The sequence below is a fragment of the Cervus canadensis genome, chromosome 10, assembly GCF_019320065.1.
Source record: "Cervus canadensis isolate Bull #8, Minnesota chromosome 10, ASM1932006v1, whole genome shotgun sequence".
Classification (NCBI taxonomy): domain Eukaryota; kingdom Metazoa; phylum Chordata; class Mammalia; order Artiodactyla; family Cervidae; genus Cervus; species Cervus canadensis.
In genome coordinates this window covers 3,206,444-3,224,746 of record NC_057395.1, presented here as the reverse complement: position 1 = coordinate 3,224,746, position 18,303 = coordinate 3,206,444, and the positions used below count along the sequence as shown (strand labels likewise).

Genomic DNA, 18,303 nt, shown 5'->3' with positions numbered 1-18,303 from the left:
GTTCATCATAAAGATTTAATTTAATTGGAAATGTGGTGTGTTTTTAAAAAATAGAATATTTTTCTTTGAAACTCAAAGAAATATCTTGTCACAACTTGAAGAAATACCATTTTCAAGTCCTTGGGATTTTTATTTCCCCCATGATTATGCATTTCCTAAAGTCCTTTACCTATCTAAAAATCTGCCCTCTCCATTTTCCTAGTGAATTTTACTTCTATAATCAAGATAATGATTTATGGGGAGAAATATCATGCCATAAATTCACATATTAGTGACCTCAGGATTATCCAACTGTAGAATATGATTTAAACATTCAGGTACATAGGCATACAGTTTAAAATGTATCTGGAAAGGTGCAAAGAATTTTTATGCTTCGAGAGAAACGTTTGAGGATCTTTCTGCATAGGCTTGCATAGAAACTCAGAGGACTACATTATAAAGGAGGAAAGGAACAGTATTTTCCCCTACACTGAGTGGAAGGTCATTGAAGAACATCATTTGCTTGGTCCATCTGCAGCGTAGGGGAGAATCCGAGGAGAGCCTCAGGTAATGGTGATCATCAAACTGCCGTGGGCATCGCTTAGTGCCAAACATTGTTAGGAATGGAGACACAGAAGAGAACAACTTAGGAGTTCTGCTCGCATATAGGCAGGCACACAAAAGGCCACAAATGGCATGTGTTCATAAGGCAATAGAGGTATGAGTCAAGTGTGTGAGCCTCAGATTGAGGGCCTCATTCTGTCTGAGGGGAAGACAATTGAGAAAGCCTTCAAAGATAAGGAAATACATCAATGAGGCCCTTTAAAATATAAACAGAGTTTTGCCAAGCAGAAAGAAAAAGGAATGGTATTCAAGAAAGGAGGTGGGTGGACTGGAACCCACCTCAAGTGATGTGAAAGGGCATGGGTGTATTTGGGAAATGCTAGCTGACCTTTGTGGTTGAGTGGAGATGATGTGTGCATGGTGGGGCACGCTTTTGCTGGGGAGGATGGCCTACTGGTGGAGGAGCTTGCAGGTTGGGGTCAAATTGGGGAGAGCTTTGAATGTCATGGAAGTGAAAGTATTGGTCACTCAGTCGTGTCTGACTCTTTGTAACCCCGCCAGGCTCCTCTGTGCCCGCCAGGCTCCTCTGTGCGTATAATTCTCCAGGCAAGAATTCTGGAGTGGGTTGCCATTTCCTTCCCCGGAAGATCTTCCAACTCATAGATCAAACCTAGATCTCCTGCATTGCAGGCAGATTCTTTACTGTCTGAGCCACCAGGAAGCCCTTTGAACACCATGAAAACTTGCAAAGGAGTTTAAACTTTATCCTGTGTAGACTTGAAGCCTCAGTGTTTTAAGTAGGGTAGCCACATAATCAGATCTTTGCTTTGGAAAAATAATTCCAGGAATAGGTAGAAGATAGTGGTGGGAAGTAGGCTTGCTGAGGCCAGAGGAGCCAGGAGAGAGTCCTGAGTGGAATAACTGGAACTCAAAGCAGTGGTGTGGGGATGGAAAGACAGATGGTCATCTGAGAGTCTTGTTAGTGGAAACCTGGATCTACTAGGTGATGGAAGTGGAAAAGGAATGAGGTTGAGTTCTAGGCTGGTTTCCTTAATCTACAGAAATGAGAACGGGTATAAGAGAGAGAAGTTTGGGGAAGAAGATACTAGGACCGTAGTAGGCAGCTGGAAAGGTGAGATTTGCACACGAGATGAGATGAGGGAGGTTATAGTTTAGATCAAGGTTAGGGGGCCATGAGGAGATGGGTGGTGGTGTGGAAACAGGAAATATCCCCAGATTTCCCTGGGGAGGGTATAGAATAGGATGAAGACTGGGCTGAGGATGGGACTTAGGGGATCGCTGACATTTGATGAGAAGAGAAGGAACAGGTGGCGATGAGAGAAGCTGGATGTTCAGATGGAAGGAGAGAGCTGTCGTAGAACTAAGAAGGAGGGAGTTTTAGGAAGGAGGCTCCCGCCGTCAGAGGTCACACGAGAGACTGATCGGGTGAGCAGCAGGAGAGCCCTGGGTACAGCGTTTGGTAGACCCCTGCCACCTCCCAGTGGCCAGCCCTCCTGGTTCTAGTCGAGGGGTGACAAAGGGAAGAGTCAGATCACGGGAGGAGGACAAGGGGGTGCCAGGCAGGAGTGGCCACCGCACAGACTGCCAGTTCAAGCTTCAAGCGTGGCTCAGTCTGGCCGAAAGGCTCTCCCGCTCAGTATGAAATGCCCAGCACTTATATCTTACAGCCCTGGAGTGCAACCTGCTCTGATCTCCCTGTATTTTGTATAACTTGGTAACTGTCATTCCCTACTTGCGTTCTTAGGAATTTATCTCCCTGGGTTATCTGGAGACTTTCTGGCTCTCAGATAATTTTTCTTGCTGTCTTCCTTCCCATGACCAGCCCCCTCCCAGCCTTCCTCTCTCTGCCTGTCTCCCTCACCTTCCCCCGACCGCACACAAGCAGACACATGCCTGACTTTGTTGTGTAATTACACTGAAAGTGCCCCCACCCTTCGTTCATGAGTTTCTGCTTCTGATATTTTTAATTAGCTTTCTTGGAATGGGAAAGTGTCTTCCAGTGATTTATGTTTATTGTAGGAACAATAACAATTTATGCTTATCTTATATCCCCTGAAGACCTGTGAGCTCTCCAGGTCTTTGGAAAGCTTAAAGCTAGGTAGATAGATGCACATCGTTTGGCTCAGCGAGGCAGTGAGGTGGATTTGCACCCCCGGGCCGGGAGGACAGGAGGACAGCTCACCGAAAGGCAATGTCTGACTCTCCCTTTCTGTCACCCGCCCCTCTTGTGGGGCAGGCTCCCTGCTAGCAGCCCAGCAGAGTGTCTTGAAAAGGCCCTGGGAAAGGTTAGGAAACCTGCGTTTTCTTTTCTGACCCTTATTGCCTGGGCCTCAGTATCTTCCTCTGCAAAACAGTCGGCAGTCACTTCCTGCGCACTTCTTGGGTTGCCGTGTGAATTGGATTCATTGATACGGGTCGAAGCACTTTGTAAATGTCAAGTGGTACGTAACATCCAGTGCCTCCAGTTATTCATATAGCTTCTTTCTCCTTTAGAGAGGTAATGAGTGAAAAGCCTTCTCAAATTTTTCCAGTGTAACCATTTTTTAAGAATTAATTCTTATTAGAGTATCGTTCCTTTACAATGCTGTGTTAGTTCCTGCCATACGGCTATACATATACATGGGCTTCCCAGGCGGCGCTAGTGGTAAAGAACCCGCCTGCCAATGCAGGAGACGTAAGAGACACGGGTTCCATCCCTGGGTCGGGAAGATCCCCTGGAGGAGGGCATGGCGACCCACTTCAGTATTCTTTTCCTGGAGAATTCCGTGGACAGAGGAGCCTGGCAGGCTACAGTCCATGGGGTTGCAAAGAGTCGGACGTGACTGAAGTGACTTAGCACACGTACGTGTACATACATCCCCTCTGTTTGGATTTCCTTCCCGCTTAGGCCACCAGAGAGCTCCGAGAAGCGCTCCCTCTGCTGTACCGTGGGTTGCCCTTGGTTGTCTACTTTACATATAGTGTCAGTAGCATGTGTGTGTCAATTCCAGTTCCTCCCGTCCCCCCTTCCCCCGGGAGCGAGTCCATAACCCTTCACGTTCCTTCCCCCTAGGAGCCCTCACTGGGAGGGGAATTCACCTCAGTTCATCCCCAGACACACATGAGCAGGAAGAGCAGCTGCTGGGTGGAGGATTCCTTCAAGTTGTTATGAATTGGCTTTTTTGGGTGAAAGCCATTGGCAGTGACCAAATGCCACTGGGAATGTCTAATACCATATATCACTCTGATAAATCTGCCCCAGGTTTTATGTATTTCCGTTTCATAATTGCTGTTCTGGCTGAGCCGAGAAGGTGTCTGTGTATGCGAGGCATGTGGAGGGTGGGGGAGACTGTGACTTGGCCCGTGATCTTTACTCTGACATATTCCATTTGGTTCTTTTGTGGACTGCCTATCTTCTGTCTCTTGGCTTTCTATAATTAGATACAGGCCTTGAAGACAGATTCCTCTCTCAAGAGTTGGGGTTCAGGAGGAACACTTGCCCTGAAGACTCACAGTTAATTGCACTGAGTGGTGAATTCCTCCCACTGGAAAGCATTTAAAGTCTGTCTGTGAGTCTGTCTTTGCTCTGGGACAGATGCCTCTCCCTGTCTGGTGGCACAGGATGGGGAGAGAAAAGTCCGCTCTTGCTTAGGCATCTGTTGTTTTTCCTTTAACTAATTTTTATTGGAGTTTAGTTGATTTGCAATGTTGTGTTAATTTTGGGTATACAGCAGAGTGGATCAGTTATGCATATACAGGTATCCACTCTTTTTTAGATTCTTTTCCCATATAGGCCATTACAGAGCATTGAGTAGAGTTCCCTGTGTTATGCAGGAGGTCTTTATTATCTATTTTATATATAGTAGTGTATATGTGTTAATCCCAGTCTCCCAGATTTTCCCATGGCCCCCAATTCCCCCCTTGGTAACCGTAAGTTATCTGCATCTGTGACTCTATTTCTATTTTGTAAATAGGTTCATTTGTGCATTTTTTTCAGATTTCACACTAAGCAATATCACATGGTGTGACTCTTTCTCTGTCTGACTTACTTCACTCAGTATTATGATCTTTAGGTCCATCTATGTTGCTGCAAATGGCATTATTTTGTTCTCTTTTATGGCTGAGTAGTGTTCCGTTGTGTATATGTACCCCATCTTCTTTATCCATTCATCCATTGCTTAGGCATATCTGTGATGTTGCCTGAAGAACAAAGGCCCCAAGGCACCAGTGTTGGGATGACATTGGTCCTTCTAGTGGCCGGAGAGTTTGTCTCTGATCATAATTGTTTAGCAGCTGTGTTTAGTGTCCCTCAGAGGAAATAGGAGCTGCTCCTGAAAGTCTGGGGACCAAGAATGACTCAGTGACTTTCTGTGGCCTGCTCAAAGCCCACGTTACTGAGATCTGCAGCAGACCACGAAGGTGTCTGTTTTTGTTTGAGTCATTAGGGAAGTTGTGCCCCCTCCCGAGAGTGGCACCCGAGGTTTTCTGCTGGAGATAGAGAAGGTGGCAGGTGGACGGACAAGCCTGCCTCTGGGGCTCCTGGACCACCTCTTGGGAGATATGTAATCTCTGGGCCTGAATGTTCTGGTTACATTTTCAGTTTGGGGCTCTGACCTCACAGAGGAAGATTTATGTTTTCAGGCAGGAAAGTCTCCCTGACTCAGGGCATCATGTTTGTTTTTGTTTGTTTGACTTAAAAAAGAAATAAGCTGCTCACTGCAGCCATGCCCAGCCCTACCAGTTAACCCGTGTCAATACTACATGTTGTACACATTAATTACACTTTTACTTATCTGTGAGAATTAATTTCAGGTTTGCGAAGTGCTCTGAAATTCTCTTGGGACTGAAAGGGTCTGGGAGGAATCTAGACATTTGAATGTTACCCTCTTGTCTGCTTGGATTTGGGGGTGCTGATGGCTTCAGATGGGTGCAGTCTTTTCTGCAGGAACCTTCCTGAAGCATTTCTGTGGCTCCTGAGTTATCACTGCTTGGTTGTTCTCAGAGTGGCAGGTGACAGGGGGAGGTGGCCACACCCACGTGGACATCCCCGTGTCCCTTTGCAAGTGGTCACCCTTGCCTCTGTCTACTCTTTGCATAAAGACGTTTGGTTAGGAGTGTGGTTGGATTAAAAAAATCACCAGGGATCCTTCTTATTGTTGCTATTACTCTTGATTTTGGTAGTGGGATCAGAGGAGCTGTCAGGAGTCTCCAGATCTCCTGAATCTAATCTGATTTTTTTTCTCCCTCTTTGTTCACAGTGGGGCATTTTCAGAAGTGGTCTTAGCTGAAGAGAAGGCAACTGGAAAACTCTTTGCGGTCAAGTGTATCCCCAAGAAGGCGCTGAAGGGCAAAGAAAGCAGCATTGAGAATGAGATCGCCGTCCTGAGAAAGTGAGTGCAGGAGGACAGCCTCCCCACCCCCTCACTGGGGGTCATGCTCAGATGATGGGGTTTTTCATGCAAGGGAAGGAGGAGGCTACAGTGGATAGAGAGGGCGACCGGGATGCTGACCTGCAGCGAGGAGTGGGCTTTTTAACCCTGACTGCTGTTTATATGGGGCGTCCAGAGCACTTTCCATATTGTATTTCATCTCCTAATGTTCGTGGCAGTCATTTGAGGTCATTATTCTTTCCAAAGAACAGGGCAGTCAGATGGACTTGGCTTTGATCTGAGACCCCGCCACTCCCTCCAGCTAGGTGACCTTGGGCTGTTTCTGAACTCTGCACCTCCTCCATAACTGGAGTTAATAACATCCCCCAGGTGTTCTCAGGATTAAGTGAGTACCTGTGCAGCACCTGCTACAGAGTAAGTGCTCAGTGAAAGGGTGGCTGCCACTGCCACTGTGCCCAGTACTATTATTGGTTTCTTGTTGCTGCTTTATTTTCTAAGAAGGAGGGTTAGAGATGAAAGTCACTTGTCCATCGCCTTGCAGCTCGGATGTGGCACAGCCTGGGAAGTCAGCCCCACCAGTGTGATTTCCACAGTCTTTGGTGGGCCCCTCGCTCTTGCCACTCACCTGGCACCTGGCACCCAGCAAGTTCCAGAGCTCACTGGTTACCTGCTTTACCTCTTCACTGAGTTTGGTTTTGCTCCCCACGTAATAGAACCTGGATGGGGTTCCTGGACCCAGTTCCAGCATGCATGGGTTTTCCCTCACCAGCAAGCGGTTCTCAGTTGCCAGCAGGGTGTCCAAGAGTTCAACTCAATCCTGACACCATCCACTTGGAGACAGAGTCCGATCCCGCAGGTAAAGGGCTCAGTCCCACAAGACCACCCCCCGTCAGGCTGCTGTCTCAAGCTTGCGTGTTACCTGTACTTCTGACTGACTGGCTCTAAATCAGAGGCTCCCATGACCCGCCCTGGGCATTGATCAGTTTGCTAGAATGGCTCGCAGAACTCAGGAAAACCCGTTTACTCACTAAACGGCCAAATTATTATGAAAGGATCTTAAAGGATGTGAACCAAGAACCAGATGAAGAGATACACACGGCAGGGTCCCGAACAAAGAGGCTTCTGTCCTCCTGAAGTGTGAGGCCAGCATGGAACACAGAAGCATTCTAGTTCCCCAGCGTGGAAGCTCTCCAAAAATGGACAAAAACTTGTCCTTTAGGACTTTTATGGAGGCTTCATTATATAGTTGTGATTGATAAAATCATCGGCCATTGGTGACTGATTCAACCTCCAGCCCCTCTCCTCTCCCTGGAAATCTGGGGGATGGAATGAAAGCCCCAACCCTCTAGTCACATGATTGGTTCTCCTGGCAGCTCACCTCCAGCCTGGGCTTCCCTGGTGGCTCAGATGGTAAAGACTCTGTCTGCAATCCGGGAGACCCAGGTTTGATTCCTGGGTTGGGAAGATCCCCTGGAGGAGGGAAAGGCAACACACTCCTGGAGAATTCCATGGACAGAGAAGCCTCGCTGGCTACAGTCCATGGGGTCGCAAAGAGTCAGACACGACTAAGTGACTAACACACACACATGGCCTCCAGCCTGGTGCTTCTAAAAGTCACCTCGTTCACATAACAAAGACACCTTTGTCTCTCAACACTTAGGAAATTCCAAGAGTTTTGTGAGCTGGAAGTTGGGACCTGTGGACAAGACCAAATGTATATTTGAGAAATATATTTTGGTCAACTCAGTGACCAAATGTTTATTTCTTACATGCGTAGTAAGCTGCTTCAGTCACATCCAACTCTTTGTGACCCCATGGATTGTAGCCTGCCAGACTTCTCTGTCCATGGGATTCTCCAGGCAAGAATACTGGAGTGGGTTGCCTTTCCCTTTCAGAGGATCTTCCTGACCCAGGGATTGAACCCAGGTCTCTTATGTCTCCTGCATTGGCAAGTGGGTTCTTTGCCACTAGTGCCACCTGGGACGCCCTATCCCAGCATCTCAGAACTAAGTCAGAGTAATGCCTCCAGCTCAAAGGTGCAGAGAACCGTTCTGATGTGGTTGGATCCTCCAAAAAGATGGTCTCCCATTAGCATGGTGTCCAGGCCTCTCCCCTCATTTTCATGGTCAAGCCATTCCCCCCATGTCTCCCAAGGTTTGAGGGAACAAACTTTTATAGGAGACCTGCTTTTGTGTGAGTGGAGTGTATCCGAGCACTATGCTATGAAGTTTTTAAGCTCTCCTATTAGCAAAAGATGCTAGAAATATCCTTGAAATTTTGGGGATTTGAAATCAGCACAGAGCAAGAATCCCTGTACAGATAAGTGAAACAGAAAGGGAACAAGTCTTACTGGGTCTCAAAACAAAGTGTCATGCTGTCTGGCCTTGCCTGAGGAAACTCTCCCACTTCTGTGTCTTGGGGACCAACTGTGCCCACTGAACGATGCTTTGTTGCCATCAGTACAAACCCAGTGCCGCCGAGGTGGTCGGGATCTTCCTGTCCTTGCAGCATATGTGATGTGTGTTCTGGAACAAATGGGTCTCGATAGTACTTTTTATTACAAGCATTTTCTCTTATTTGTTTGGTCTCTTAGGGACCTGAAGAGTTTCATGTTGTCCTGTGAGGACTGCATGAAATAATTCTGCGGCAAAGAATTTGGGAAAACAAATTTCTCTATGTACATTAGCATCAAGCAGGAAAACACTATGTTAATGAAACATTTATTTAAATTGCCCATTTTCCAATGTGAAGTCAGTACCCGGAGTAGAGGGGTTTGGCTGCGTATTAAGTTGCAGCCACGTTGCAGATATTTGACATTTTAGATGGAAATCTGGGTGGGGCTCAGAGCTTTCCAGAGGTTCTACCTTGGGCCCAAGGGCTGCCTGTTGCTGAATCAACGATGGTGCCTTTATTTTTGGGTGTCTCCCTCATGAGCTTAGAAGCCACAAAACCAAGGAGGTCAGTTTTTATTTTTGGTGATATTTTCTGTCTACATGGGCAAGGGCAGCAGATGTAAACTTCATAAACCAGTCTTGACTCTTGTCTTGGTCTGTCTGCCATAAGTAGTGCCTCCATCCTGTGCCTCCCTCAAATGATACACACTTCCAGCAAGAGGGCAGTTCAAAGCAAAGGAGGACCAGGGATTGGGAGTCACTTATTTTGATAGTTCTCAGTCTCTGCTATTGGGGTGCCTTGAAGTATGACCCTTCTTTCAGGAATGGAAAACCAGTGATTTCTCAGGGGATAAAAGGGGCTATATCTCCTATATGGGTTTTGGTCCCTGTGAATGATTTACAAGTAGAATAAGAGGCTGTCCCATGTCATAAGCAGTCGAAAGCAAAGTATAATATATTAGTTGTAGAAAAGATAGTTTTGGAACTACTGTCAAGAGCCACCATTGAAACATTCACTCATTTCACTGATGTTTATTAAATTCCTGTGCATCAGTTGGCACTGCTAGGTGCTGAGATTGAAAAAACAAGATACAGTCCTTGTCTTCCAGAAGCTAGAAAAGTGCAATGACATTGTAGATACTGTATGAGAGGTCTTACCAGGGGTTTAAGAGTAGGGCTTCCCATTTCTCCCTTTGGGATTGGGTGTGAGAGAAGGCTTCCTGGAGGAGGTGCGTCTAGACAGTGAGTACATTTTGCTAAGGGAAGAAGGGCAGAGGAATATTCCAATCAGGAGGGGGCGGGGTAAACAGAGGAAGGGAGATGGGAGGCAAGCTGGTGTGCTGGAAACTCCACGGAGCCCAGTGGACCAAGTGGAGGGTTCCAGGTGAGATGTGAAGGCCCTGAGGTTGGGGAGGTTGGATCATGGGATGCTGTATACCCCCACTTTATCCTGCAGAGAGCAGGGAGCCTTGAAGTGTTTTAATGGAAGGAGCAACGTGATCAGGATTGTTTTGTAAAGATTATTGTTGCAGAACGAAGAAGGATAGATTGGTGGGGCAAGATCCACTATACGGGGAAGCAGTTAGGCGGCCACTGGAGGCACTGAGGAGGCAGTGCATTAAAATAGGATCTATGGGCTGGGATGCAAGAGGTGAATGGAATCTCCAGGACTTAGAGACTGGGGAGGAATGGGGAGACAGTTGAGGGAAGAGCAGAGTCTAGGATAACTGCCAGGTTTCTGATTGGATAGCTGGGTGGATAACGACCTCATTAACTGAGATCAGAAATCCAGGAGCAGGAGGGAGGTGGTGAGTTCTGATTCAGACATGCTGGTCTTGGGAGTGGTGGGTTGATAGAGGAGGTCTGAAGCCCAGTCATGATCTGGGCTTGCTGGATGTTAAATTTGTCTGAAACCACATGTTAAAAAATTCTTTGGTCCTCTGTAACTAAATCCTTGAAGATAGGATCCCAAAGAGGCCTGCATTATTCCAAATTCTGTCTTATACCCTGGTCGTTGGTATATTTTCAGGCTATTTTTCATCTAAGGAGGCCCATCTGGGAGACTGCTTGCCCTCCTCTGTGCTGAGTTTATTGCAGGGTGAGAGATTTATGTTTTTCATTGGATTAAAGTAATGTAGCTAATATATCCTTATGGATGTCTCTATTCTTGCCCTGAAAATAGTTCCAAAATGAATCTCCTACTTGAAAAGTGGATATTAAACCAAGCTCAGAGGGAATAAAAAGAGGCAGCCTTCATGGTAGGCAGTTGCTATGTAACATCGAGGGCTTCTGTCTGACTGGCAGCGGGCAGGGTCTGTATGGCTCAGCAGCAGCCTTCCCTGGAGGAACGGTTAGCTCAGGTCCTGTGAAGGGCGTGTTCTCTGCATTATGGAATGTCACAATGTCAGTGTTACCGCTGGATTATGGAGCTTATCGTTTCCGTGGTATTATTTACTTAGAGGGCAGGCAGTGCTCAAGTCTAATTTCAAGGCAACACATAAAGCTTTTTTGGAAAAGTAGAAAGGCAAATATACAAACAGCCTGCACTGAAATGACGGATGAAGGGAATGCATGAAGATGGAATATAGGAGATAAGAGAAGCAAAACCAATGTCTTCAGAGTAACCCTTTTCCTAATAGTTGCATTACCAAGGCTCGGACTGGCTAAAGAGTCACTATACTTATGAAACATGGCCCCAGGATTCCATGCTGTTCTAATGGTTACTTTATTGGCTGCAGAGATGATCTTTCCTGGGGGAGAATTCTCACCTGTGTAGGAACTGGTTTTAAACTGCAAGTACTTCATCTTGGATACACTGGGGAGTCTCAGCTCAGGGTCTCTGCCTTTTTCCCTCTAAATCAGTGTTTCTCAACCCTGGTGGTACTTTAAAATCACCCAGGAATCTTTTGCAAACATCCTGAGGCCCAGGCTCCAGCCTGACCGATTGAGATAGAATTGGAGGTTATGGTGGCTACTGGGAAATTTTAAAAAGCACCCCATCTCCATCCCAGGACTCTTACATGCAGCCAAGTCAGTGTTGAGAAGAGCTGCTCTAGGGCCTTGGCCTCATGGTCTCACCTCCCAGGGGGATGAAGATATTCTTCATGTGCCCAGCAGTCTGGAAAAATGTGTAAACATGCGTATATGTGCACATGCACACACACACCAGACATAAGCTTGCATATATGTGCACATACATACACACCAGATGTAAACATGCATATATGTGTGCATACACACACACACACCAGATGATGCTTCCTTTAGGTGAGAGGGCTTGTTTAGTGGAGCAAACTCAAATGTGGTTCCTCTTGAAGAGCTGGATTTCATACTTAGAGGGGGAATTGACTCGACCCTGTTATCCCCCTCAGTGGGGAGCAGGCACCAGCCACTCGGCTGGGTTCAGGAGTGAGAACCTGGCTCTTTGAGGGCGGCCGGGTGGTAGGGGCAGTAATGGCCATTCCCAGACTGGAGAGGCTGGCGTAAGGCTTGGTCAAGTCAGCAGGACTCTCAGTGGCAAGCCCGCCATTTGAAGGGAATCAGGGCTGCTGAAGGCAGCAGACACCAAAGCCCAGCATCTGCTGTGGCCAAGGTCAAGGATGGATCGCGGACAGGGCGGTGAGGCTGTCTTCTTGGGAGAGCAGGAGTCAGCACCACAGCCAGGCTCCGGAGGCCTGGGCACTCCTTACAGGCGCTTCCTTCCCTGGCTCTCTTGGACTAGACATGTTTCTCTCGGCACAGACTAACTAGAGGCAAGGCAAGCAGCTTGAGCCCCCAAAGGAGAGGCCAGCTGGTTTTGAATTAAGTATTAGCCTTCAGAGAAAGGCTTTTCTGTAAATTAACTCATTTAAATCTGGCTTGCTTCTGCTCCTGCAGCTTTGTTCTGGTGGCAGGCTGGCCCGTTTGCTTCTTTAAATCACTGCCAAGTGCCAGTTTATTGTGTGTGTCAGAGAAGCAGACACTTCAATAGAAATTCATCGATTCAGAGCGAACAAAACCACTTCTCCAATGGCTGAAAATGGCCAAGCTGGTAAAGCTGATACTTGAGTTTCTCAGGCACCAATACAACTTTTTAAGGATCTAATCTGCCTAGAAGATGGTGTTCCAGCACAGAGAGACCTTTCCTGTGGAAACATACTCTCAGAATTAAGGACACAGGCAGGAAGTGTGAAAAGGAATGTCTGGAGGCCATGCGATAACAAGTAAGGAGGTGGCTCTCTCTCTCTGTTATGATCCTGGAACACTTTGCTACCCTGAAAAACTTCTGCTGAAAGTTCCCTTAATTTGGGAAAAACTATGCAATTCCAGCAAAATAGGTTGAGGGATGTGGTTAGGTTATTTGGTGGTGATTATTTTCATTCCGTGCGTCTGTGATTAAAGTCACAGTCTTGTCACGCTTGGAGTGTGTGCAGGCAGGTGTATCAGCTGCAGGACTCGAGTCCCATTGGAAGTTGACACAGCCCATCTTGGACCTGTTCGCTCCAGGCTTGGTGAAAGCATCAAACATACACCAGAGCCAACGCTAGTCCGTCGGCCCTGCTGGAGACCCGACCTTGGAATCTTGCTGAGTTTGGTGAACTTTCTCCTCTTTAACTCTGTACTTCACTTCTGCATTTCTTCCAGCCCCGTGGATCTGACTGTAAACGCAGCTTTGTCCAGACCACTATTTGCTGGCCATCATTTATTTCATTCTAACAGTGGGCATGTGTATAAGAAATAAAATTGGCCTCGTGCCAATGTGACTATACAACCAAAAGAGGATACATGTGATGCTTCCCAGTGGCTTTCCCATGGTGCTTTTTGTCCATAGCAGATAGTCCAGGAACATTTGAAAAATTTGATTTGCGATCCAGGATCAGTGAATTTTTATGAGTTCTATCAATTTCTTGGGTATTGCTGTGAATAGGAGGAGACTAGAATTGGTGGTATTCCTTGCTGCAACAGGGATATTCAGACTAGTCTGGCCAGGAACGGTGGTTTATCTTTCCAGGGACTATGAACCTCCGGAGTGTCTCCCTGCGTGCGTTTTCTGCTTCCCAAGTACCATGTGAAGTGTGGCTCTCGTGATCAGACAGACTCTTTCTTCATGCCTCCTTCCAGTTCTATGCACTTGAGATTTTAATTGCACATCTGCTGTTGACCCTCTCCACCTTAATTCTGTGAAGTCACTTGCTGGATGGGATCCAGACTTCTTGGTAAACAGCACCCTCCCCTCCACTTTGTCATCAGCAGCTTTCACCTCCCCGCCCGCCAAGTTCAAGTTCATGCCTCCAAAAGGCACAGGTGACTCCTACACAGATGATTCAGACCCCTGCCTCTCCTCTTTCCTTTCTGCTTCAGTGGGCTGAGCCTCAGTTTGAGACACCCTCTTCTTCAGGGTTCCCCCTGATTGTCCCTCCCTGGTGGGCCCTTCCCTCTGAGACCCCACGGCACCAGGCTTACCTCTGTCCCCCCAACTGTGCCTGTGAGGTCCTCTTCCTGAGACCATGGATTTCCAGAGTCCAGCCCAGAACTAAAGGCAAGGTGGGGAGCATCGAGGGGATTCAGGTGATAATGAGGGTTAGAAACGCTGGGTGCAAGTGCTGACTCAGTAGAGACTAAAGCAGGGAAGAAACCTCTGCTGACTTCCATGGGCTTTCCATCAGCCAGTGGGGGTGGGGAGCCTTCTAGAAGACGAGCCAGGTTTGAGGGGAAGATGGTTCTTCTATAGCAACAGAGTTGACTTAATCTAGTCTTGCTGTTCCTGCCACCTTTTATACTATGTATATGACTCTGTAGATATTTAGGGTATTTGAAGAAACATTGTGTTTTATCACACTTTTAAAAACAGTGTTAGTTATTTGCATGCTTATTTCCGTGTCCTGTCTCCCTGTCATCTAATCTGACTGTGTGCTTGGGTAGTTCAACCCTTGTGTGGATTAGTTGGTGGTTTAAATTCCTCTAAATTATTATTATCTTGGAAAGTGTTTTCTCTCTTCTTCAGTCAACTTACTTAGCTAGTGATTCATATAAATTTCATTTAAATGGTCCCAACATAATTGTGTGTGTATGTACACATATATACATACATATCTTGTCTGATATTTCAAAAAAAATCAGAAAAGCTTATATTGGAGGATCCTTGGCAACCTGAAAGACTTAAGTACAAGGAGTCCTGGGATAAAACCAGGATGGCAAATACAGAGGAAAAAATAAATACACACCAAAAGTTCACTGTTTCTTTTCTGTTAAACTTTAGGTTATGTCAATTCTCTTTTCTACATAGTTGCATCATTGTTTATTTGGATAAATGATTCTAGTGAAGCTTTATTTATGATTCATTATCTAGTTTAAACTCTATAAAGTTTGGTGAATAGACTTTATTTTACATATTTAAAGTCTAAGGTTATCCTTTGGGTGGTTTAAACAGTTACCATTTGAAAGCCGAATCACTGACTTTTGTCCTCCAAGTCAGTCTAAGATTGAGATTAGAGTCTTAGGTGACTGGTCTTAGGTGACTGGTTTTTATATATACACTGAAAGAAATAATTTCTAAAATAGTGTGTATATGTATATATATACACACACACACATATATATATGGAATTTGGTAAATGGAATTTAATATTCATTTTTAGCTATTTACATTTTTCTTTTATACATATTTTAAAAATAAGGTTGACTACATGATTCAGGCATGAGGTAGGTCTCACGAGGAATCCTAACAGTCAAGGATATTTATTTGTAAACAAGTTCAGTGGTGTGATGGATGTGGTATTTTCATTCTTGTTGAAGGTTACAGAACTGATGTGCTAAATGTACACATTTATATATGTGTATATGTGCATAAATATGGACACATGTATGTATATGTAGATACACATATTTACATATACACTTATACACATTTTAAATGCATTTCAGTTTTTTGTTTTTTTTTTTACATCTTTCCACTTAAGAGCAAAAACTTCTTTTTTGGCTTAATTTAGTCAATATGCCTTCAAGGCTGTCAATAATCTGCTGTCTGGATGCCTAAATAATATCATAAGGCATAAGAGAAGCCTTTTTAAACATTAAAATCTTCCAGTGTTAGGGATTATGCAAATGTTAGGCATTGCTACTCTCATCATGCTTTTGTAAGAGTGCAGAATATGTTGGTGGGAGAGCTCAGAGCAGAAATTGTACCCATTTTGTGGAAGGAGAAACTGAGGTGCAAAAAATGTGATTTGGATGAGATGGAGCTGGGGAGACATTGTGGAGATGTTCCCCATCTTTTAGGATCCTCAGCTTGCCTTTCTGTTAGGAAACTGCTTTGGGAACTTTGTTCACTGTAGATGCAGCCCTTGGGAATCAGAAGTCTCATGACTCCTGGGACTTGGCTGACGGTCCAGTGATTAGGACTTCGTGCTTTCATTGCTGAGAGCCTGGGTTCGATCCCTGGTCAGGGAACTAAGATCTCACAAGCCAGATAGCCAAAAAAACGTCTTATGACTCCCAGTAAGTAGGAAGAAATAGCAATAGATTTAAAAAGGTAATAGATGTCAATTGATTAAATTAATAGACTGATAACTCTAAAATCAGAATTCAAGCTTTTGTCCCAACCTTGTGATCTGAAGTCTAGAGCCATATGTATCTACCCTTTGAGATCTTAAAAACAAACATTTTACTTTGTCATCATTTAAAAACTAGCTGGGACTTCTAGGAGCCTCATTTTATGTAACCTTCACTATAAATCTCTGAAGTGGATATTATTCTTCACATTTTACAGTTGAGGAGCTGGGACTATATAAGAAATTTCCAGAGGCCTCATAAGTACATAGAGCAGGAAGTCAGACCCAGATCTGTCTTTCCCATCATGATTTGATCTGTCTGGTGTTCCCATGTTATTAAAACAGGGCCACATACTCTTGATGTTGACAGCAGCCCACTGCATAGGGGTGCTCATTAATGGTGAAAAAAAATAATCTCTATTTTACACTGCCATTAGCGGGTCAGTATAAAATATTGGTGAAGACCTCAGAATTAGCCCAAGTTTTCACCTGACTGCCCCACTTAGAAGCTGTGGTTGTTGTTGTTTAGTCACTAAGTCGTATCCAACTCTTTCCCACCCCGTGGACCATAGCCTGCCACTCTCCTCTGTCCACGAGATTTCCCAGGCAAGAATACTGTAGTGGGTTGCTGGTTCCCTCTTCAGGGGATCAGATCTTCCCAACCCACGGATCAAACCCACATCTCCTGCATTGGCAGGCGGATTCTTTACCACTGAGCTACCAGAGAAGCCCTAGAAGCTGAATGACCTTGGGCAGACGATTCCAACTTTGTGCCTGCATCATCAGGAAAATGTTGGTACTTAGCTCACATTGTCGTTATGGAGATTAAAGAACTAATGCATCCAGAGTGCATGTAATAGTGTCTGGCATGTTGTGTGAGCTCAAAGAATGTTTGCTGTTTATATCGTTACATGTATGAGGGACATCTTGCTGGACAGTGGAAACAGGGAGGAGGTGCCTTCCCAGAAGCCACATCACATGCGTACGGCCTCCTTGTTGAAGGCCACGGAGGCTGTGCTGGCGGAGGACACACTGCCAGCCACAGGGAGGTGGCTCCCTCATCCAGCGGAGAATGTACCATGGTGCTGATGCCCGGCGCAGTGGCCGAGTTGTCAGGAAAGCACCAGCTTTACTGTTTCTCTTAAGCTGTGAAAGCAGATACTATTTGTCTCTCTTGCTGTCTTCTTCCCCTGACATGGCAGTCACTGAGCATTAGAACTGGAAAAGGACCTTAGAAATTTTGGTCCAGTTGTCTTGACCTCCAGATGAAACAACAGGTCCAGAGAGGTCAAGCGAGTGGCCCAGGGTCACAGAACAGACTCATGTGAGTGTGCAGCCAGAGCGATACTTTCTGGCCTCCTCCTCCGGAACTCTATCCACACACCATGCTGGTTCTCTTGTAGAGCATCCCTTGGGAGAATGCAAGAAAATGACTCCTCCTCATCGGAAAGGTAGCTTTTTTTTTTTTTAATCCCATGTGACATGCAGGATCTTCCCCAGTCATGCCCCTTGCACTGGGAGCATAGGGTCTTAACCCTGGACCTCCAGGAAGGTCAGTTTTCTCTCATTTTGAAGAGCGCTGTGGTATGTTTACAGAGACTGAAGGTTCTGCCCTGCCACCCTGGCCACGTTCCAGTGTGAGATACGGGATCCGGTTCCAGAAATTCCCCTGGTGGTTTCAGTTATCTGTGCTGTCCCCTCTGCCTCCCCGTCCTGGGCGCTGATGCAGTGAGGCCGCAGGCTGCCGTGATTGCTCTGGTGTCCTGCCCCCAGCTGCCTCTGGTTCTCTGGAATTTGCTGCGAAGGAGCTCAGAGTCTGGGTTAAAGATGAACCTCTGGGAATGTTTCCTTCCCGTTTCAGGTGTGTTTGAGGACCTCGGTCCTGTGTGCCAGCTTCTTGGCAACAGATTGGCGATACTGCTCCTCAGAGGCGCAGTAGGAGGAAGCCAGCTCCAGACTGTGGACTGATTAGGGAAACATGGGAAGTGCTGTTGTTGGAGGGGTCGTAGTCTGAGAAACCTTGTCCGCCTTCCCATGTGGCCGTAGGAAAGGGAGATGCGCTGAGCACCCAGGCTCCGGTCTTGCGCCTGCTTCCTGTGTTTGACCCCTCTCCCTGTAGCTTTCTGGAATGTTCTAGAAATAAAACAGAGAGGTGGCTTGTCACACACTGTCCTGGACATCAGAGTGGGTTTGAGGGACGTGGGTCATTTTGCAGTTGCCCCAGGGTCGGTGCCACAGGAAGTGGAGGCCACTGAGGAGCTGACCACCCAGGAAAGGTACTGTTGGTGGGATAAGCCCACCGGTTCAAGTAGCCACAGCATTTTCCTCAATGTCAAGTTGTTATACAGTAGTATGTAATTTTTTCTAGGTATAAGAGTAAAATTCCAGAAAGAAGTTGTCACTCAACATTAGATGTTCTTTCTAGTGAGTCTCCTTGGTTGCAGAGCA

At 46.2% G+C, this 18,303-nt stretch overlaps 1 protein-coding gene across 3 annotated transcripts in view; it reads left to right on the top strand.

Moving 5' to 3' along the window:
- CAMK1D (calcium/calmodulin dependent protein kinase ID) overlaps window positions 1-18,303 on the top strand; it is a 388,105-nt gene that overhangs the window by 144,621 nt on the left and 225,181 nt on the right. For all 3 annotated transcript variants that reach the window (XM_043479613.1, XM_043479612.1, XM_043479614.1), the window contains exon 2: window positions 5,802-5,933. In XM_043479613.1, coding sequence (XP_043335548.1) covers window positions 5,802-5,933 — 132 coding nt within the window. The remainder of the gene's footprint in view (window positions 1-5,801; window positions 5,934-18,303) is intronic.